Source organism: Hydractinia symbiolongicarpus, chromosome 8 (assembly GCF_029227915.1).
Source record: "Hydractinia symbiolongicarpus strain clone_291-10 chromosome 8, HSymV2.1, whole genome shotgun sequence".
Lineage (NCBI taxonomy): Eukaryota > Metazoa > Cnidaria > Hydrozoa > Anthoathecata > Hydractiniidae > Hydractinia > Hydractinia symbiolongicarpus.
Window position 1 is genome coordinate 13,075,288 of NC_079882.1, and position 23,810 is coordinate 13,099,097.

At 41.0% G+C, this 23,810-nt stretch overlaps 2 protein-coding genes across 2 annotated transcripts; both read left to right on the plus strand.

Moving 5' to 3' along the window:
* The first annotated feature begins 4,767 nt into the window (after positions 1 to 4,767).
* On the plus strand, positions 4,768 to 5,292 carry LOC130653765 (zinc finger protein 790-like). Its single transcript, XM_057456282.1, has one exon. The coding sequence runs from the start codon at positions 4,768 to 4,770 to the stop codon at positions 5,290 to 5,292; it is 525 nt and encodes a 174-aa protein (XP_057312265.1).
* Positions 5,293 to 18,289: 12,997 nt separating this feature from the next.
* On the plus strand, positions 18,290 to 21,688 carry LOC130655334 (uncharacterized). Its single transcript, XM_057458075.1, has 2 exons — positions 18,290 to 18,486; positions 20,342 to 21,688. The coding sequence occupies exon 2, from the start codon at positions 20,349 to 20,351 to the stop codon at positions 20,694 to 20,696; it is 348 nt and encodes a 115-aa protein (XP_057314058.1). The 5' UTR covers positions 18,290 to 18,486; positions 20,342 to 20,348; the 3' UTR covers positions 20,697 to 21,688.
* Positions 21,689 to 23,810: the final 2,122 nt, after the last annotated feature.

The following is a 23,810-nucleotide window of genomic DNA, read 5'->3' on the forward strand; positions in this document are numbered from 1 at the left end:
AAACGCAAGACATGTACAGCAAGAAAAAAAAAGATCGTGGGGTGCTCGAGCATGTCCCAGATCAATTCAGGACGCAGGACATGTGGAATGGGGTTTTTGAAAAGGATCCCCATATGCTAAGGTATGTCCCTGATCAATTCAAGACACGGGAATGTGCAACAAAGCCGTTGAAAAAAAATCCCTTCATGCTCAAATATATACCATAATGTGTATTAACTGTCAATATAGTTTGAAAAGTATGATTTTCATGACCTTCCTTACCGCCATCGGTCTATCCCTACCACTTTTAACCTTGGCATGTCTACAAGAGGAGAAGGAGGGGTCCAATGAACGGAGAATTAAAGATTTGGAGGCTCGTCTGGACTTGCTAATAAATGAATGAACATTGTAATGACTGTGAGAGGGTACTCGATGCGTATGACAAAGGTACCTGTGGCAGGAGGTTTGTTGTAAGCGGTAAAATGCTATGCTGGTACTGTTATAATGAACATATCATGTACAATGGGGGCGGTTGCGTATGTACGATGACATATAATTCTCTGCAGTCGTTCGAAATATACAATAAACAGGATGCTGAAATTTGAGAACGAGCTTGTTAAGCCTAATATTTTCTACAATTTTGCTGCTACCTTCACAAACATTGAAGATATCAATATAAATCACCTAACAGTATCGAATGCCATGTCCGCCAATGGAGGTAAGGACAAACGATATGTGGTAGGATACCGTACACAGGACGTTGTGGTGGCCTTGAGGGTAGAGACATCTAAAATCTGGTCCCCTAATGGGGTGACCAAGTATAACGCCAATGCGTCATCGGCAATGAGCCTGGATTGTGAGGAATATCCTGATTGTATCGCGAAGTATCGTCAAATATGGTCAAAGGTCGAAGAGTTGATATCCGAGCAATTAACGACAGAGCCTGTAAAAAAGGATCGTTATGTAAATGCTAAGCTTTGATATTACAAGGACACAATTACCACCAAGTTCTATTGTATGCCGGTACCCTACGATGAGCCCTGCCAAGCCAGCGCTATTCTAGCCTTTTCGTCCGTATACGTACAAGGTAAAAACCACTACCCCCAGACACACATCACAGAATGTCGGTATAAAGACTTTGAAAAGGAGTCGCTACTAGGCGAAGATTAGAAAACTATATATTTTATAGACTCAAAAGGTCTATAAAATATATATTTAAGGCTCATACCCATGCTGGGACTCTAAGTACCGCTTATATACTGTGCAGGTCGAACGTTTTAATCTTATTCTGCGCTTGGCTGTTGACAATAGTCGCAATAACCTCGATTTTGTATAGACCGCTGATGATCTTGATCCGAGTCACCCTCTGGTCAGGTCCTACTTTACGTATAGTAACTTTGTATTGCTATACAAATTCAACCATCCAAGTCAAATACTGATGGATTTCAGGGCTATGCGGGTGTCCTGTCCCAGGTAATCCTCAAATATGGTAGGCTTTTTGATATCGGTGGTGCACAGTTGTTTTATCTTTGTTTTAACAAGAGTACCAATACAACTACTCTGCAAAGTATAAAAGTAACAGGGGTGAATGGCCGCTTGGTGTTACAAATTTGGAGCACCAGGACCTGTACGTGAGTACAGACTCCCATGTCTCTGTTGTATTTCGCAAGTTCACGAAGTATGCCATCAAGATCCCAACAACTTACCTCAATGACCCTGTTAATGTGAATTGGAAAGGGCAGGCATTGGACTTCTGGAATATCCAGTTTAATTTCGCTACACATTGCGCAACAACGGCATTAGGCATATGTGCCAAGCACATGACGGGTTCTGTACCCCTTATTAACTCCATCTTCAAATTTCACGCTTTATATCATATGCGACGTATTCTGGCAAGAATGAAGGTCGCCATGCCGTATGACGATGGGTTGTCACAATACAAAAAAACCATACTCCACATCCGGATACGCACAGGTATGCCGCGAATATGGTGCAGATCCTAATAGCCTCTACAAATTCAAGGCTGTCATGTCGTCATTGACAGATGGTAGATGGTGGCCGCAGGTTGATGGTGATTGGGCCAAGTTTTTTATGCCCACAAGTCAGGGGTTTGAAGGGTTGACCAAGCTGAGTGAGAGTATCCGGGCCTACGTGGTCCTATTGCTGGGGTCCTAGGCGTCAAGAGAATGTAAGCCATGACGTTACGGAGTTCCGAAAGGTGTTGCAATATGCCCGTACCCCAGTGAACTTTGCTGTCATGCATCACGTGTATATGCTGCCTTCCGATATGAATCTGCCCATAGCCAAAATTGTAGGGTATAACAACAACATTTTGATTGCCCTTGCAAGTGCGATGATTGGTATCCAGCTTGACCTAAATAACAAGCCTATTGTGCGGCATGCGGCACCTCCTATACATACCCTACCCCGAAGCATGCCACACCTCCTATACTCCCAAGGCATACCATGCCACCACCTATTACATATCCTATGCATTCTCCCAATCATACCATACAGACCATACCACCTCCCGGGCCTACAACAACATCTTCTCCCATACCCGAACAACCCCCACCAAACCAACACGAGGATACCAAGGCCTCATTAATCACCATAGCGGTAGGTATAATCTTGGCATATATATGGTTGAGAAAAAAATAGGGCTTATTTCACGTATAGCACGACAACCCTGCAGCTCCCGCGATGATCATGTACGGATGTTTTCCCGCATATGTAACGATGGTTGACACTACCCTCAGAAGGAAGGAGACTACCCTACCTGTAATACCCGGCAAGGCAGCACCTGCCTTGCCTGCCAGATATTTAATGAAATTTCCTAGCCTTTCCAGTTGTTTCTCCACAAAGCCTTTTTCACCACCCGCTGAAGAGTATACGAAGCTTCTCAAGCAGAGTTGTGTTATCTCCGGCAATTTTCAATAGCGTGTCTTTGATATGTCTGAGTTGGGGGTATATGTCAGTGGATAGTATACTATGTGCTTCCCCTATAGCCTTCTTCATATCATTCAGATCCTTAATCTCTTTCTTCGCTTTCTCCCCAACGTTCTACTTCTCAAGTTCTTTCACCCTGCCCTCTGCCTTATTAATCTCACTGTAGTATAGGATCATCTTATTTGTCAGGCTTTTCAAGTTACCCCTTAGCGTCTGAAGCTCAAGGTCAAGTCCCATTCTTTTACGTGGGGTGATACCACCTTCATCAGGTCCAACAAACGAAGTGTCTTGTGTAAGGCTCTCCGTGGCATCTACAAATTCATCCATCTCCTCCAATAAGTCCATCTCAATATGTTCGGCCTCCTCCTCTATTTTATTATATCTTTTAAGGAGATTGTGGGCCCTAAATTTACCACCTTTATTGGGTGTAACATAGTCTACAAACCCAAGGGCTTGCAGGCGATTACTACCCAGGAACGTTTGTATCTGACCAACACGTTTTAGGTTGCCATCTTGATTTGTAACCACTATTTCCTTGAACATTTTCTTACCCTTCACTATCTCCTTTACAATAAGTTGATTCCCCTTCCCTGAACATATCATAATACCTAGCATTAGACTGTAACCCCAATGTTTCCATAAGATGATTGTAAAGTCCATCGATCTTTGATTTTAGTAACTTTTGCCTCTGCCCCGAAAGATCCCCATGTTGTTGTTCTGTTGAAGGCCCTGATGTTCCGGGGAGTTTTGGCGTTCCGGGAAGTTTTGATGTAGTATCATCGGGTTTATCTGGATGGCCCCCATCCTCATCATCATCATCAATATCAATGTCAGGCACAAATTCTGGATTGGTTGGCATTTCTTTTATTCAAATAGTTTCCCTATATATAATAAACATGAGTGCATTCGGAACGACATTAGATCCTTATGCAGAGACGAAGCAACTCTTTGGTATAAAAGGCCGAAAACAAAGGGTTCAGATAAGTCACATACCTTCAACCATCAACCAGAACGAAGACCTGCGTGTGGATATGCCTCATATGTCCGGGAATGATGTCATCTTCCCTGGTAAGTCTCAAGCTTCTATTTGACTTGACGCTGACGGGGACCAACACGACACGTACCATTGTCAGTAACATTGGTAAAAGCCTGGCAAAGAACCTACGTATCACTTTGAACAACAACGAAATTCAAAACATATCAGATTACAATATCCTGGCCGTATATAGGTACCTGTGCCTGCCAAAATTTGATAGGGACAATAACCTTGTTTTAGAGGGGATCAATCCTAACGACGGGACCATCAGGGCCCTGCAGATCAATGCAACCGGTCATGTGGGAACGGATTAGGAGAAAGCAATAGTGGAGGAATATGGCAACACTTTCTGCTCCCTCAAAATCATTTAAGGGTGTCTTGCTACTCTTCATAGACCCTGGAAAAGTAAAGGCTTACGCTGGCGTTAACGAAACGTTTTATAACCCTGGGATTGAGAAGGTTAGCGTGACGGTGGAAGGGAAGCCAAATGAACTTTACTCTCACGCAATGTTACCCAAGGACCATCTTGAAAAGATTATGAACGTCTTTGGTAGCCATGACTCGAACGTGACCATCGGGCAATTCTTCAACGAAAGGTATGCCCTCTTCATCGACTTTCTGGCGTCTGCCGATCACCACCCACATGGTAGCGGAAGGTCCTTACAACGTTTGTCTGATGGTATCACGCGCTGCATATCACAAAGAAAGCAGACGGAACCGAAGATTTCATGGCCTACGTGTATTTGCTTCAAGATGACCAGCTGAATGTCATGGACGGTGGGTTTCATAGCGTGGAGTACTAAATGACCACAACTCGTGTTTGTCCCCAAGGGCAAAAACGAGTTAATATGGATGGAACCGAGAGATGCTCGAAGTGTAATTTTTCTTTATCTTTGGACAATTTTATGATCAAGGTAAACGGTCAACTAACAAAAATGTGGATTAAATGCCTGAACATAGCCAAGGTGTCACGGAAACATATAAAGTGCCCCCATGAAAGGGTGAGGGCATATTGTAAGGAGTGTAAGGGATGTGAGATTTGCCATCAGGAAAGACAGAGCGGACAATGCAGGGACTGCGGAGGAAGTCACATTTCCCCCCATCAAAGGGTAAGATCCAGGTGTAAAGAGTGTGGGAGTAATGGTATTTGCAAGCATGGTAGGCGAAGAACAGAGTGCAAAGAGTGTGGCAGCGGAAGCATCTGTCACCATCAAAGGATAAGATCAATATGCAAAGACTGTGGGGGTAGAAAGCATATGTCATCATCAAGGCAGGGGTCCCTATGCAAAGAGTGTGGGGTGGAAGCGTCTGCCACCATCAAAGGATAAGATCATTATGCAAAGACTGTGGAGGTGGAAGCATCTGCGGGCATGAAAAACAAAGGCGATATTGTGCCATTTGCGACCCTTCAGGGCATCTGGCCGGTGCCGTAGGAAACTAAACCCGCTACGCCTTGAAGGGAAACAAAGAGCTTAGCTCCCGGGAGTATCTTGGGTGTGATATGGCTACACTGAGGGCCCATATTGAGATTCAGTTTTCTGAGGGGATGACATGGGATAGCCATGGAGAGTGGCACATCGATTACAAGGTACCACTCCGGTATCGAGAAAATGGGGATGCCCCATTGCTTGCAGAGGTAGCGAAAAGGCTACACTATACCAACACCCAAGCTATGTGGGCAAGTTTCGTCTCAGAATAAAATGGCTACTCTTATGATCATGGCGGGGGCGCGCTAATCAACGCCCTAGCCTACTCTGGAACGAATTTTCTATTTAGCAAACTCTCAGGGCATGGCAAGGCAGAGCGCAGGCGTCATGATCGTGCGATAGAAAGGCTTAACGAGGCACAGGAGGAATGGATACGGAAGAGGCAAAAGAAACTTGACTGGTTCAACGAGGAAAGAGAAAGGCAAATAAAATCGAGGAAAAGTTTGAGGGAGTCTGATGATTCTATGTATCAATTTTATATTGCCTCTGATAGAAAGGCTCCGCAATTGAAGGATTTATACACACCCTCAAAAACCCAACAAGATGGTGAGTTAACATTCGTTGTTGGCTCCCTGTCCCTGCTAGGGTTCATTGCCTATAAATATCTGTAAAAACGCGTTTTTTTTAACATGTATAATAAAGAAATGTCAAAAACGCACGTTGTTACCAAAGAAGGGGCCGAAAAGCTGAGCAATATCTACTATACCCCGGAAAAACTGTGGGTCGGATGAAGGGCTATCAAGCTCCTTAGGAAGGAGAGCAGTCTCTCTAAAAAGAAGGTAATTCATAGGGTGAGTAGACAGCTGCTCTGTCTGAGACACATTCGAGGTCATAAAACGATCAATTATTCGCATTTTACCATTACAACACCCAACAAGATGCATCAGTTCGATCTGCTACATATGCCCCATGAGCGGTTGTATGGCAATACGTACAAGTTTATTATTCTAACGGGGATTGATGTGGCTTCATACTATAAGGTAGCAAGACCTCTACGAACGAAGAGAGCTAGCGAAGTCGCCGATATGATCAAAGATATTTACAAAGCCGGATCCCTACACTACCCTAAAATATTGCAGTGTCATAATGGTAGTGAGTTTAAATCCGACGTAACGAAACTACTGGAGAATAAGGGTGTTGGAATTAAAAGGTCAACAACGAATCATCACCATACATTCACGGCCTTCGCGGAATCCTACAACAAGGTACTCGCCAAAAGACTATTCAAGCCCCAGGATGCCCGGGAGTTGGTCTCTAGGGAGCCTAGAACCATTTGGGTCAAGCACCTGTATACCATCGTCAAAAGCCTTAATAATACCAAGACTACCATGATCGGCATAAACTCTAACAAGGCCATCAAACTCGATGAAGTATCGCTCGCGAAAAGCGAGGAATATCCCGAGGAAAAGCCTCTGCCCGATGATGGTGTTTACCTCTATCTTCTACAACCCGGAGAGGAGCATAGTGACTCTAAAAGACCCGCAACCGACGCCTTTTACAGCAAACGTACTTACAGGTTACAGAGCTTCGTGTCAGAAGAACTAATGCTTATTCCGGAGGATGGTCAGGTACCACCGGAACATGTGAAGGAGTGGTAAATAGTATTTGCGGAAGTACGTCTAAGGGTTCATCCTCAAACTCCTTACCCGGATCTCTTATATGCAGCAAGGGTGGCTCGGTATAGAATCCATAAACAATGCCTTTGATGACATCAGGCTCAATATCCAAATCAATATCAATCAATCGCCTATCTGGTATAGGAAAATTGAGTATTTTGCCTATTGCCGTGATATCAGCCAAATCCGACAACTTTAACGTCTTATCTTTGCAAATGTTGCCCGTGCTTTTTCGCCCGATGCTACCCCGTGTAAAAGATCATCGTCCGTGGGGTATTAAAGACCTTCATAGTATTTCCCATTTCGATACCTGAAATTTTCCAGGCAGGTAAGGCAATAACTAGTTACTGATCCTGCCTTTATACAGCAATGCAGCACAGGTACCCGAATATCAAAACCCCTTGTATATAGGCTTCCATCTTTTGATATTTCACTCCCTTCCCTCCCACACATATAGCTGAAGTGGTCAAAGAGGTATTTTCATATAGTTTTCACTACCCACAAGAGTAGTGAAAATCGTGCTTGGTTGGGTGTGGACAGATCTGTCCACACCTATTCTGCGAGTTCCAGGAGTCTTTCATGCGTATAATTCTCACCAAGCCTAAAATGCCTGAATCTCTCCGGATTGCAGCAGATACAACCCCGTTTCAGTAGCCAATTATAGTGAACGATAGAATTTCCCGTTTCGGCCAGCACCAAGATCTCACCCTTGGGGTAATCAACAAGTTTATTGCATATTTTTTGTGCTACATACCTCTGTTGCCCACAGGGATCATCATTATTCTTTTGAATTATTACCATACTGTTATCCTTGCCAGGATCTTTGAGGTGGAGCACAGCACGTTGCTTCAGCTCCTCAATCCCATCCCCCAAAACCATAATTTGGCTATCTCTGTCCTCGATTTCATCATTTAGGAAGGCAAAGGCATTATCCTTCTCAATAATGGTTTCCTGTAATTTTTCCACGCCCATTCCCAGTTCAATCATTTTGTCAATGCCACAGCATTGGGTTTTCTTGATCTGACGGTGATTTCCAATGCCCCGTCGAACGTGACAAATACATCATGCCTGTTCTTTCCTCCTCCTAGTGTACCTGACCAGGTGTAGTCGGTGACTACACCCGGTATACTCTCTATTTCTCCCCTTGATGTTGTCATATGACGATCAAGGCCATACTGCCTAGGATTTAGGATACATAGGAATCTCTTGAGGTCTGCCCTTTTAAACAGGGGCTGATTTTGTTTATCAAGTAAGGTCTCAATAGCTTCTGTGGGTATTGCGTTAAATCAGGCGAGTTGTGAAGACATTTTCTATATACCGATGCTAGCCCGCAGGATTTTATAACGGTCAATCCAAAATTTTCCAATTCCTAGGATGTTCCAATCTTACAAAAGGGCATGCATGTTTAGATTTTTTAGCTCAACTTTGATCTCGTCCCAGTCCAGGATGAGAATTGTTTCCTCGCCTATCATTTTCATGTCATCTTCTCGTGGGGGTACCATAAAAATAGTGCTTTCTTCTGCGTCCTCAGATTCTTGAGCAAGGCAGTATACGATTGGGTTAAGAGCCAAAGACTATGCCTACTGATAGCAAGTTCGAGCAGGGGCTGCCTTTCTTCATCGAGATCCTCGTTAGCGCTTACGTCATCCAGAACGAAAAGACTCTCTTCAGCCGCGGATAACGACGACAATTTCTGAATCCATTCAAACAGCTCATTTCCCGGGTCTATCAGAAATACATAGGGGTCTTTCCAAAGTCAAGCCCTCTCAAGGTAGGTGGTATTCCACCTCAGGGTAGGGCAGAGGATGATGATATTGTTGAAGTGTCCCTTGTATTCAGCTTCAAGTAGATCCAAAACACGTCGTGTCCTGCCACACGAAGTAGGGCCTGTAAAGATTGCGTGTTGGAGTCCCTTACGACATCCAACATTTTATTCAATAATCCGACCACTTCCTATTGTGAATTTTGGGGTACAGGGCTGCACAGCCTCCATATTTGTTTACCAAGGTAGGGAAGGGAATGGTATTTCGAGTCTAATATTCGAGGGGTGGTGGAGTATATATTAATTTACCCTGCAGGCACCGCAATGCGTTGCGATATCTCTCAACGAACCTTGCCTTCTCAGGGATGTCTCCGATAAGTGCGATGTATCGGGGTATAATGCCGTATGTTAGAGATAATACAGGATTAGGTAGTTTTCATCCTGTTGAACACCCCTAATTTTCCCTTGACTCCTTCCATAACTCATATTTGTCCGCTCTATTTTTGTTTAGGCACTATACTTGCAGGTAGCCATCCTTTGGATACAGCTATTTCACGACTTGCTCTCCCTGCTGAAAAATAAGCAACCATTTTGAGGACGTTTTCGGTGTCCATTTTTGTAGAGGGCCTTGTTATGCCTAGGAACTTTTTACCTGCCATGTACGCAAAGGTGAAACCAAGGTCCACGACCGTTTCATATAGCATATCTAAAATCTCCTTTTCCTTAGGTGTTACGTTACTTGCCATTTTATTAGGTGTTATTTTTTAGCAAAATTATTGCATCTTGACGAGCTGGGTTTTGTCCTGTTTCCCCTTTGGGGTCCTGGTGCGGTGTTTTGGGATTTGTTTTTACCCTTGCCAAATATATACCAGACGCCTACCTATCGCTCCAACTCCATAGATGTGGACACTGCCCATTGACTGTATAGAACTGGCCTCAGAAGAGGCTTTGACTGCAGGCTCTACAGTACCCTCTTGATGCTTCATTTCTTTCTTCCTCTTCTTTATGAGTGCCACCAACTTATGTCCCTGTGCAACACTTCCTGGACGCTTTAGGGGCTTTGTAATGACTCTCTCCTCATTCTCTTCTTCACTCATTTGTTATAAGTCCTAAAACTTATAACAAAATACTTCTTTTTTACTACAAGAGAGATAGTAAGGCCCTGATCATCAAGGATCTCTATGTCCTCTTTTATCCCCTTGAGTATGGCTTCGGGGGTGTTGAAATCCCTCTCGAAGTATCTCAAGAACTGCCTAAACTTCATGGGTTCTTTATTTTGAGGCTTTCGAAACCGGTTCCATTTGGCCAGCAGCAACCCTTCCCGTGTGCTTTTTGTCTACCTCAACAATTTTTTCCACGGCCTCAGGTTGCTTTTGTTTGATGATAATACTACACGCACTGTTCATCTTTGTTATCTTTGACCTCCTCCACATTCTCTTTCTTTTTTCTCATATGCCGAACCGTATGGTCCACCACAAGTAGTGGGGCCAAGCACCTCCAAAGGCCACAGTATACGAGGATCCCAAGGTCTGTCATGCTATCCCGAATAATAGGGTAATCCTCAATATCTCTCCTTAGCTCCTCAACACTGTCTATTTCCACAAAATTCCCTATCATGCTGGCATATAGGCTTATAACATGGGTTGACAGTGCTTTTGCGGTTTTTTCTCCCTTCTCCTGAAGTTCCCGCTGTACATGCTCTGTATGTACCTTGTCAATGACCTCCTCTGGAGCCTTGTCGACAAAGCATTCTGTGTATTTTTTGGGCAGGAGATGGCCCTTGTCCTTGCGTAGGGCCTCCGTCAAAATTTGCTTATGGATGGGCTTTTCGATATTTTCATATTCTGCGGAGGCATTATCAAAGACTTGTGCAATGTCAGAAATTCCTTTTATCATACACCGATATCTAAAAAGTATGTAGGCAATTAGGGCATAGGGCAGGAGCAAGGCTATATACAGACATGCCTCCAATTTATTTCCCTAAGCCTCTGGCAAGCGTCTTAATTTGATCGAGTTGTACAATCCGCTTATCGTCTGCCTTGCTTAGTGCCAACTTGTTCACGTCCTGAGTATATACCTTATGACCCTGTTTTGTATCAGGACCTGGCTCTTGTGGACGTCAACGCCCTCTTCCAGGCATCTTCGGTAATCATCGACGGTGATGGATTTCTTCGTCACACATCTCTTAACACCCTTGGCCTCACGATCCCCACCCTCCGGTATGAGACTCTTATAGGCCTATGCCTTGGCCCTCAACGTTATGAACTCGGTCATAATTTTACCATTTAGCTCATCCTTCATGAGTCCAACCACCTTCTTGTTCTTGCCTATGGGGAGGGGCCTATTATCATCGGGATTATAGGAACTTGTGTCAAAGCGTGCTTCAACATCCCGCGCAATATCCCTATAGAAGTCTTCCGTGCGGATGTGGTACACAAAGCTGTCTGAGTCCATGTAGCAAAGCTGTATCTTGCTACCGTATTTGGGCTGCATATAATTATAGTGGAACTTGTACATGATGAGCTTTGATATATCCAGGATGGCCTGGCCGATGTATATGGGCTTATTCATTTTAACCTCAGTCCTACCTATCTCTACACCCAGTAGGTTTTTACTGAACCTGCTTCCACCCTTGAAATTAGGCTTCATTACGAACTTCATATACTATATATATACTATACATATACCATGGAAAATATCAGAAATCATCATATGTGATGATTTCTGATATTTTCCATGGTCTTCCCAAACACCGAAATGTTCGTCAATTTGTAAAAATCGTTCCTAGCAGGCGTTCTCAACCTCGTGTTGTGATCAATGTACCCCGCCAACCAGGGTTTCTGGTTGAACCTAATGACCCCATGCACCTTATTGAGCTCAAGCCCATGTTTTATAGCCTCATAAAGGGCTCTGATGTGTACAACATATTTGCGCTTATGCTCTAGATTCGGTATCAATTTCTCAACCTTGTGGACCTTCCTTCGTTCGGGCAGAAACGGCAGCTCGTTATGCTTATCATGCAGCTCCTTGGGATAATCAATATCTACCTCCAATACATACCCATACTTGTTGTCCTCAACAAGTTTTCTGATCCGCTTTTCGGTGAATGCTTCGACATTTCTCACCCATTTAAAACCATCTGTGGGCAGATCTTGACGCATGGCCCAGCCGTATAGGTTGTTGGCATCGAGGTATTGCAAGTAGGAGGATTCAACCTCCGGATCGTACTGCTCTCCCACGTACTTGTTATTAGCCTTGGCATATCGGTGTACGGCCTGTGTTATGCCTCCTCTTATATCCTTCTCGAACATGAGGAGCATGTCGGGGTCTGTAAGGAGTTCTAGCCTTATGCCCGTAATTTTAGGGCCGCATTCCAGGCCAGACCAGGTGCATTGTAAAAATGGGTAGGATCAAGGCTATAGTTGTCCAAGCAAACGCCCCGAAATGTCTCGTCGGCCAATAGCAGGACGTCTTTTGTTAAGTACACATCCTGGTAGTCACCCATGGTGACGTTATCACCCTCCGGGGTAATACAATTCCATACCCTTTTTGCCTATTGATAATCTTCATCGCTGATACCCTTCGTATTGAGCTTGCTATAGAATGCCTCCCTGGGAGGTAGTACCAGCTCCTCGAATCGCTGCCATCCATCCATATACTCGTAGGGGTACACGCCTTTTCTGCGCACGAGCTTAAACGTGTCATCCTCGGTGAAAAACCAAGATTTTGACACTGCTCATCGTTGAGTTTGCTTGCCAATTTGTCCAGCGATGATGCCATAAACTATCACTAAACCTAATTTCAATCTTCTTGTACACCTCTCCATCACCACATCCCATACCTCCAAGTGGTACCTTAATCTTAATATTGAAACTTATATATTTATCCATGTTCTGGGCGATGCAGCCAATGTCTTGCATGTTTTACTTCTCACCCAGTTCTCGGATAAACAGGTGTGCGTCGTATCCCGAGAGATTGTGGAATATGATGGGAATATGGCTGGGTATTCTATATTTGAGAATACAGCTATTATGTGCTGCACCTCTATATAGTCCGGTATAGTGGTCCCTGACTTTACGGTTTTTCTTGCTGTCATCGAAGGGTTTTAGCCAGATATGGCATTTTGATGCCTCATCATGTTCTCTTTTTAGGATCTCTGTTAGGGGCTTCATGTCCTGCTGTGGGTATGTATTATATAACCTCTTTACCTCATCCTCTAGGTGGTTCACGAAGTGGGTGACGCAATCCTTGCCGCGTTAGGGGATCTGGTACATCCCCATAGACGAATGTGCTATAGGTACACCATCCAGATGGTACGTACTTGCTCAGCTTTTTAGTCTTGGTCTCTCTGACATTCTCTTCCATTGGTATTATTAAGCTTTAAAAAACGGCATATATTGCAAAGGGTACTTTGAATTGTTGCTGGCCATCCCTATAATATAACCATTTTTCGGCCTCTGTTGGCATTGTCATCTTGACTGCAGAGTGGTCCTTGTAGTACCTGTAATGCTTGTCCCTCGCCTCGATTGTGGGGAATACCTAGAGCAGTTTAAGAAAAGTGCATTTTTGCAGTATTTTTTGAGTTCTCAATACCCAGGAGCCCTGAGAGGCTTTTGATGGCCGCGTAGTGATTTTTCTTGCCATCAGTGATGTACAGTAGATTCACCTGCTTGCCACGCCCGTTATGCGTTGATCACGTAGGATGTTGATCCTCTTTCCATCTATATACAGGACGTTCACCGCAATCTCCTTGTTATTATCCTTGAACTTTGATATATCCTTAATACTTGTCGGAAACTCTATACCTTCCCAATTATATTGGACTGCGTAGGGTCTCAGCTTGCTTATTCTTTGTGGGTCCTTTTCAATTTCCTCATGATGCAAGGATGCTATAACAGCCCATTTGAAGCACTCCTCATCTTTATTTTTTAGAATAATAATGCCCTTCTTGGAGGCTATCCATTTAGGTGCTTGTATATATGATGAACCTCTTGTTAGTCTAAATTTGTGAAAATCTACATCAAGGTGTAGTATTCGCCCGATCGTAAAGCCACTTTTGGGGAATGCCAGGTTTTCCACATGTGTTTTCACCTGAGCGAACATGCTGGATAGGATGTCATCTACGTTGCTACCCTGGAACACTGAGGCCATATTACTATGGAAGGCCTTATTCGCCTCCTCATATTCTTTGGTTCCCTCTATCGGCTTTCTCCAATGTATCCATAGTGACAGTTGTATCTTCGCCGACCCCATATCCTCTACCTGTCCCACAACTAAGGTTTTCACGTTGGGTCGCACCATCCCGATATACCCGTCAACGTCAGCACCTCCTATACCAGGAATTCGGAAACTCCGGAAGGTCCTGGCTGTTCATGTGGATAGTCCTCGTTAGCCTCCTGTTCGACTTCATCATGTAGTGTAGGTCTTGTATTTGCTACCCTGCCATAGAGCTCCATCACCCTGCGTTTGAATGTTGCATAATTACTCACGACCCCTTTGGGATGGCATCAACCAGCCAGTTATACCATTCCTGCATCTTGGATTTTACGATTGATCGATTTTTCGACATCTCTTGGGTCTCAAATATATCCATGGCCTCCGGCGTTGGTAATATGGTTACGGCCTTACAGGCCTTCGTTGTCCAGCCCATCTTGATGGCCTCTGTGGTACGTCCAATAAGCTAATTAATTCAGCTTTACGTAGTCTACAATACCCTGTTAAACCACGACTTTATATCACGTAATATCACGTAATTGTTTGACAGTTTTTGATTCCATTCTCTTTTTCTTTTACGGTTTTTAACAAGTTCAGGGGATTTTGAGATACTCAAAAACTAACGCATCTTTTGAGTACACATTGATGATATTAGTATCATTAGGGAATTACCCTTTTTACTCATTGCTGTATGATAGGGAAATTCCCCTGTATGTGCGTTGATTGTTAGGAAATTGCGCTAGAATAATTTTAGGATCTTTTATTCTACTTTTGATGACGTCATCTGAATACTAGGTCTTATGTAGATTAATATGGAATGGTATCGGATTGTGCTGGATTAATAGGGACTAGGTCTTGGATGATGCGGTGATTAATATGGAATGGTCTTGGATGGTACCGGATGGTACTAGATTTGTTGTGTTTGACCGTGTGCGCACGCGACTGCGCTATTACAGACATTTATCCATCTCTACATTAGGCAATTTTACTAATCTTTAAATGAAAAGTTCCAATCCAATCAACAAAGGTGTTGACAATTTCCGAATCTGGTCAAATCATACCAAAAGTGTTGTTTTAAAGGATGTAATTGACGCAAGTCCAAGAAAAACTAAACCACAGTTTCTAGTCCTAGACATAATCAAAAACACATGCAGGAAATGTCATAATATTATATGTTGTTTACTCCCACTCTTCGAGGTATGTCTGGAGATAATAGTGTTTGCCTTGCTTATAGATGCCGGCGGGCTTGATGATAGCCTTGCATTCGCAGCTGTCCTCCGGTACCTTTTTCTTGTGGTAATTGGTTTTAATTCTACCCTCTCACTCCTTCAGCTTGGTATTTAGATATCGTCCTTTTTTCAAGGGAGTAGTAGTGAAGCGATGACCCTCGAGGGACTCCACCTTGGTCAGTATTTCTTCATATTTTTCCAGCCATTCTGGGCGGTTGGTGAGATCAAATGACATGGTGAGAGCGGAACCCTCTGAGTAACGCGAGGCACCATTGGAATATATCTTTTTGGGTGTCTTGATCAGTAAAGGAGCTAGCTTGTCACCATTTTTATAGGCAATCACTCTTAACACGATATTTTCAGCGTTTACTTCTTCGATATTTAATGGTTTCGCTTTGGTATAAAATTCCCTTGATTTAACAATCTCGTTACTGAGTTTGAACATCCTTTTATTTGTGGACACTAGACTTCAACTAGGGTTTAGTACAGGGACAGCTTCCATCATTATACGTGATGTACTCTTAACACAGCATTCTACGCTTTATCATGAGTCTACGACCACAGCTGCACCTATCATATACATCAAGTACTCGTTCACAGTCGTGGCACTGTTCCATTTATCTTACAACCCGAGGGTTGTAAGATAGTCAGCGATCTCATCTAATCAACTCCCACGTGGACCCCCAGGGGAACATATCCTGGGTCTTGAAATGGTCCGGCACATGCTCGAACATCCGGGGGCTTCTTCCAACAGCCTCAGCGCACATTTCTAGGGTCTTGAATTGATTCGGACCAAGCTCGAGCAGCCAGGGGTACCTTTGAACCGCTCCGGTACACATTTCCTGGGTCTTGGAATGGTCTGAAACATATTCGAGCAGATTGGGGTGCTCCCGGAGCGCCCCGGTACACATTTCCTGTGTCTTGATATGGTCAGGGACACGATATAGCAGACAGGGATCATCTTGAACCGCTCCGGCACATTTCTTGCGTCTTGAAGTATTCTGGAACAAGCTCGAGCAGCCAGGGGTGCTCCAGAACTACCATTGCGCACATTTCTTGCGTCTTGAAATGGTCCGGAATATATTTGAACAGCCAAGGTTTCTCTTCCACAGCCATGTTGCACATTTCCTGGGTCATGGAATGGTTTGGAATATCATCAAACACCCGGGGATCCTCTTCAAACGCCCTGGCGCACATTTCATGGGTCTTGAAATGGTCTGGAACATATTGTAGCACCCCAGGGTGATTTTGAACCGCTCTGGCGCACATTTCTATGGTCTTGAAATAGTCTGGAACATATTCGAGCAGCGAGGGCACCCATTCAAGCACCCTGGTGCACATTTCCTGAGTCTTTAATAGTCTGGAACATATCTGAATAGCCAGGGGTCCACTTGAAGCGCCCCGGTACACATTTTCTGTGTCTTAAATCGATCAGGAATACTTTGAAACCAACTCATCTTTATTATAAGTAGAGCTCAACTTCAAAACACTGGTCCTCGATTATGAGACTTTCCCCTACTCGATTGCGCATGCTCAAAATTTTGTTGATGTCAGCATTATTCCCCATTCTCGAGTGCGCATGCTCGAGATTTTATCGGTATTTCCGGAATTGTCGTATTTATCGGATTTGCCGGAATTGCCGAGAGAGAGGATTTCGGGAATTCCCTTGTCGTCCATCGACTGCGCTAGAACATACATTTTACTATCTCTACTTGAACAGTTTAAAAAATTAAAGTCATGTTATAGGATTTATATAACTTTGACTATTTCAGGTGCATTTATACTTACTCATGCATTTAAAAAGAAATTGTAACAGACATTAAATCGGCAAGGTGTCCACAGCAAATTTTGAAATTCACAGCAGACTTAAGATGTAAAGCTCTTAGTTAGATCCAAACTCCCATAATGTGCTAATTGCCGCTGACGTCAACATGACTACTTTTTTCAAATTTCGGGACCTTTGTGTGGCCTGCCAGCAGTAAAAAAACCGCGAGATGACGCTTCTTACCAACTTTGTCTATCATATTTTGGGACTATCAGTCATTGATAAATTGATGAAAAAATCGTGATTAATTATAAATCTTTACATGGTAATTTAATCTACGACAAAGACTTATCCAAGCATTACGAGAAGATAAATAAATTACTTCAGAATAGCTTTTAAAGAAAAAAACAAATAAAAATCAATAATGAAAGTCAACAAATATGACAAAATTGGATTTATATGTCATGCACTTTATGAAATGTTAGGCTAAGACTATAGTTTAATCAAGCATAGTTGGCAAGCAAACTAAATTAATTTCTTTTTTGACTTTCGAATTTGAAGACGAAAAAAATCTCATCCGCATAATGCAACTAAAAAGTTTAAAAAAATTATAAATATTAAGAACACTGCAAATGTTTATGTGAATTACTACAAACAACACGTTGAACTTAGGTCGCGTATTTTAGGTCTTTAACCAAGTATAGCTAGCTATCTAGTAGTTAGTTAGATAACTTGTTAAAGGCAGTATTAATTCCGTAAAAAGAAATAATGAACACTTTATAGGAATGTAAAATAAAAATAATACTCAAACATGTTTAGTAACTTTCTTAAGTTTTTCAAGTTTCCACGACAATATTAACATGATTCATTGAAACGTAGCTATATTCATCTTTCGAATTATCGTTAGATACGTTCCATAGTTTACACAGCCAACTTAAACCTTGTACGTTTTTTATTGTTTTCGAAGCGATTCAATACATCTGTGAAGCATCACCCAAAATAAACATTGCTGAGCACTGTTTCATAATTCTCTTTTTTCATTCACAACATGTCATTGTTACAAATTTAGATTTAAACTTATGTACAATACGTAATCTAGCGTATGCAAACAAAGCCCGCCCATTTTAACATGACAGAAGAATATTTAGCGAAATGGACCAATAAAAATAGAACTCAAACTTTGTGTAAATCAATATGTAACTAAATAATGATTTTATAAGTATATAAAATTGTATTTAATCAATTTGTTATATTAAAGAACAAATAGAAAATATTTTTTTATTTGTAAGCAAATATTGCATTACTTTTGACGACAATATATCCTCTGTATAGTCAGCGAAAATATATCTCAAATATCTTATAAGTGAAAGCAGTGAATCCTTCATTTGAAATCAGTCGTTAAAAAAACAGTTTTCTGGGCATATTTTACTGTGTTGTTGGATATATCAGGTAAGCCAGAGATTTAGTTTGAAACTTTTTCGGCTTTTAGCCCATAGTCTATTTTAGTCCATTTTAAATTGGTTTTGTGTAACATGATGTGAAACTTTGCTTCGAAAGGCTAAAAATGACGGGGTAACAGAAATAAAAGTATAGAAGCAAGAAATTTTAAACTGAAAAAAACATGTCATTTCTAAAATACAAGTGAGCTGTCCGAACTTTTAGATACAAGTCATGCAAACCCTGAAATAAAATTTTTGTCTGAAGTTAAAAATAGTTTCTCACAAATTAAATAAAAAAGGTGTTGTTCCGACTCTACCAGCGGCGCACCCCACAACGACTCGTAAACCTTTGCTATAAACAGCCTTAATCCCTTTTTGTTGACTATTAAACGTATTTGTACACAAAAGAGTAATCAATCTTAATGTTTCTGTAAATTTTCAACGCGTTTTATCTTCAATAGTTCAAGTTTTGGTGGCATTACTGTCGCGGTGTAATACTTCCTAATGTATAACTTCAAACATAATTCTTTATTAAATTCTTAGTGAGGATTGTAAATACTAACAAGAAAACCGTCCAGTTTGATCACACAATCGTATTGTACACATACTTTATACTTAAATATTGTATTGATTATGTTTGTATATCTTGTATCTATGGTAACGTTCTTGTTTATATAGACCTGTTGAATAATTTTTATTTTACTTAAAAATGGTGTATGACATTCGAAACGTCGTAAAATGTTGTTTTAATTTGTACACGTACACATGGATGTCCAAGTTTTATCATAAAATATTGTCAATCGAATTTCTAATGTCTCATGTAAAAACAACAAGAACTGAAGCGGTTTGGACACCCACACGACACTATGATGATAAATAATTAAAATGTATTTATTCAAATATAAAATATACAATGATAAAATTTGGTATAAAATATTAAGGCACAAACTTAGAGAAAGAGATGATGATAAATTGAATCATATTAAAAGTTGTGACTATTTTTCGATAACTTAGATATGGCTGGAGAGCATTCAACTCGAGTCAATTTCAAACATTATAACATTGTCAACATACAGTAAATCAAAACAATCATTTCAAAACAATGAACACCCTCATTTGATGCGAGATATCTCGAAATTCGAATAGAATATATATCTACTAGTTTCATTATTTTGGGTATAGTATATAAAGATACATGATAATAAGAAAACAACAACAAAAAACGCTGCTACACGCAAAAAAACAATACATAAACAAAAAATTTTGGTCAATATAGCGCGCTATTTGTGGTGGCCTTGATTTTGATACTATTTGCACCCCTTTCAACTTTTCGTTACCACCATGACAGAACGCAGCCCATACCAAATCACACATTTCTACGAATGTGTGAAATAAATTCAGGAAGTGTATCCTGGAGGGAGCATGTATATATAACTTGTGGTGAATTAATCGTCATTAAGTTATTAACATTAAGTTATACTATAACAAAGATTTTTATTCATGCTTAAAAATTGCTCTCTACGTGAAATTTTTCTGGATACGGCTTGCTAGCTGAGGCGCAACTTTCTCTGACTGGGTCCATCACAGCGGCACGTATGGATCTAATCAAATACTATAATAACTAATTATGCAAGAATTTAGGCTTTAGGCTTGTGGTATTACTAGCTACTTTCTTGGAGAAAAAAGGAAATCAATATGTAAGAGATGTAAGATCATAATTAAAAAGAAATTTTTCTTTAGCAAACGACTTAATGGAATAAAAAATTGTTTAGAATGAAAATAATTCATGCTCCCTATTACTTTCATTATTTTTAATTTGATTTTTTTCTGGTTGAGTAAATATTGCTTTTATTTATTTCTTGCAGATTAAGTATGGACAAAACAAGTATCCTGTTTACGCTGTTGCTGACTTTTATGGTCGCTGGTTTCGAAGCGTCATTGAACGGGTGCAAATGCGAGAAAGATTTTGCTCAATGTATGTCCTCACATTTCACATTCGAACAATTCATCATTTGCAGAAGAGCAAAAAACATGTGCATAAAATCATGTGACTATTCTCTTAAGCGTCGTTTTATACGAAGCATTCACGCAAGTCAGGAAACATACGGTCGTTGCTTTGCGAAATGTCAACTTGGTAGTGCTCTTTGCTTGGTTGCTAGGCAACAAGTTAAATTTTGTGCAAAGGAGAAATTTTCTGTATGCCTTTCATCGTGTTATTAAGGGTTTTTCAATTTACCCTGGGAAATCCAAGATATAATGTTCGCTATCTAAGCAAGTAGATGCGAGTATCGACGGGCAAATTCCCTTCTTCTTGCTTACTATATTTCTAATTTTGACGATCGCTGACTAAAATCTTAAAAAAAACAGCTGCAATGACTGCATTTACAGAATCAAAAGTGATACTTTAGTCGTTCATAGAGAAATAGAGAGTAATAAATCTACAATCTACTTAGCGTGCATTTTTTTAGTGAGTCACGCGAAGTCAAAGCGTGATGTAACAATATGACATTATACAATATTTATCTGACATGAGATTTGACACTATTTTTAATATGTTTTATAAAGCTTGGTTCTCACTATGGGCCAATGATGAGCTAACCATAGTGCGCATAATGTGTTAGTACTTCGAGAAGACAACGTAGCCTGGAAAGAGAGGAAAATCTTTCACCCTGAACACCAACTCTTCTACTTCAACGTCATTTTTTTAATTTTGTCAGCTGTTTTAATTTTAAAATTACCTTTCACAACGAAACAAACTACTATTTTTAACACGAATAAATCGCTTTAAGCACGATTTATGTCGGCTTCCTTTGAAGATTGCTGAAGTGAACTTATCTCACTGTTAGCCGAAAAAAAAATATCAAAAAATTTTGATTTGAAAAAATCGGCTAATGATGACCTAACGAAGAGTTCATCTGTGGGCTAAGCAGGTACTTTTACGCTCACACTATGGGCTAAGGTCTTAGCGCGTCATGTGCACTATGGTCAGCTTATCGTTAGCTCATTTACACAATAGGATTAACGTAGCTACGTTTTTTTTATTTATTTTTGACAGTATTTATTTTCGACAATAGTTAAACGTGGTAATATAATCTTGACGATTATACAAAAAATATATAAATAATAAAATAATATAAATATACAAAACTTGTGTAATTTGTATATTTTGTTGTAAACAAAGTAAAAGGAATACTATATATATTTTAAGTAGACCTCATCAGACTTGTTCGTAGATTTCTCTTCTGTCTGAAATCCTGTCTACCTAGTGGGTTTTTCAGCTTCTAATAAGTTCGGTTGAAATTACTGTATAAAATGAAAAATTTGCTTTATTGACGAGTGATGCTCACAGGGGCAGATACAGGAATTTAAACAAGTTAGTCTGTTTTTTACAGTCACTAAGAAATGGGCGTTAAAAAACGCAAGGCGTTAAAGGGCGTTTTTAACTTAGCGCATAAAATCCCATTTTAAAAATACATTAAAGCCAATATGAGGAAAACCAAGCAGGGACAGGTCTATATATTAGCCAGTTTCATACTGAGATTTAAAGCTAGTTTACTTAAAATGACATGTTTCATAGTGACCGGTTTGCACACCGTGTTGAGGTCAAAATTTCTGCACGCTTTGAAAAAAATTATGAGTATTTTAACCCTCTATCCAGGAGGCCTTTGTTTTAAGAACTACAAATTTTGTGTACCGCATGGCTTCCTCTCAACGCTGGAGAGCATATTTCAATAGATTTTTGGTAACAAGCCGAATATGAGTACCGTTTTATGAAACCCCGAGTAAGAAAAAAACAGAATAACATTTATACGAGACGAATATAAATTACATTTTTTGTGTGAATAAGGCATTTTCCGTTTTTATATAACTAACAAAAAATTCTGTAGAAATTCAACCCGGAGCATATTACGAAAGCCAACCTGAAAGATTTTTGTGCTTAAGCAATATACTTTTTTTTTGAAATTGCAACAACAAGGCTTTTGACGAAAATTACGTACGTCCACCCGACTAGCTTGACATACCCTAAATCCGCCACTGAGTAGTAGTAGGGAGTCAATATAATTACATTTGACCTCCTTTGACACCTTTACCCCCTGAAACCCCCGCTTCCACCACCTCCATGTGTACCAGGGCGTTTCAAGAGTACCCCTGGCTGCTCCAGCATGTCCCAGAAGCTTTCAAGACCCTGAAAATGTGCTCTATGGACGGTTCTCTTGCAACTGGAATATGTCCCGGAGTATTTCAAATCTCGGGACGTGTCCCCCTGGGGATCATCATATACTCAGCTTTAATAAATGATGAAAAATCTTTTTGAATGAGTATATAAATAAATGTGTTATACTCATTCAAAACTTGTTGATATAGTCGGAGATGCAGTAAATATGATTTTCATGGCCGGTATTGGTTTTACTCTACCCCTCTTGGCTTTTGCTTTGATACAAGAATTGGAGAGGGGAAATGAACTTGAGTCAAGGTTCGAGCGGTACGTGGGGAGTACTTGTGAGTGTAATATAAATGAATAAGAATAGGTTTCAGGATTTATGCAATAGGATCGTTGAATTCAACCCCTTGCATGCTCCAATACACCCCCGGCTACTTCAAGACGCGAGAAATGTGCACCAAGGCAGTTCAGTTTTCTGGAGAAAAAGTTTGGCAAAGGCTTCGGACGTGCGAGGCCGAATTCGTTGAAGAACCCCAAGACGAAGAAGAACCTCGAGCTCGACTGCTAAAACGAAGAGCTCCGCTTGGCTGTCGAATTCAATGGGAACCAGCACTACAAATACACCAAGAGGTTCCATTCTTCCCCGGAAGTTTTTAAAGAGCAAAAGTATAGGGATGTAATCAAGAGGCAATTATGTAAAGCCAGGGGCGTAAATCTGATAAAAGTTCCGTGTACTGAAAAGACAACATTCCCGGGTTCCTTGCAAAAGAATTGTCTTTGCGACAATCACGGTAGCCATAGACATAAATAGCCGCAAATTTTTCAAATAAACATGCGAGAACAATGCGATGACAATGAAAAGATACTCAACACCTATGACAGATGTCGCTGTGGACAGAGGTTCTTAATAAGGGGTAAGCTGCTCTGCTGGTACTGATGTCAGGACTACATCACGTATAATGGTGGTAGCTGTCCGTGTAATGCTAGTTGAAGTTTTGTTTCCACAATAAAGAGGATGTTGAAATTTGGAAACAAAACTGTAAAGTCTGAAGACTTTTACATCAATTCGAAACCGCTAAAAATTGAAGAAGTGAAGACTGAAAACATCATATTGAGCGATTCTATCCCAGCAAACAAAGGCAAGGATGAGCGCTTCGTGATTGGGTATTAGG

Bases quoted from the DNA above. Each gene is read 5' to 3' on its own strand.
- LOC130653765 (XM_057456282.1), top strand. From the start codon at position 4,768: ATGACCACAACTCGTGTTTGTCCCCAAGGGCAAAAACGAGTTAATATG.
- LOC130655334 (XM_057458075.1), top strand. From the start codon at position 20,349: ATGGACAAAACAAGTATCCTGTTTACGCTGTTGCTGACTTTTATGGTC.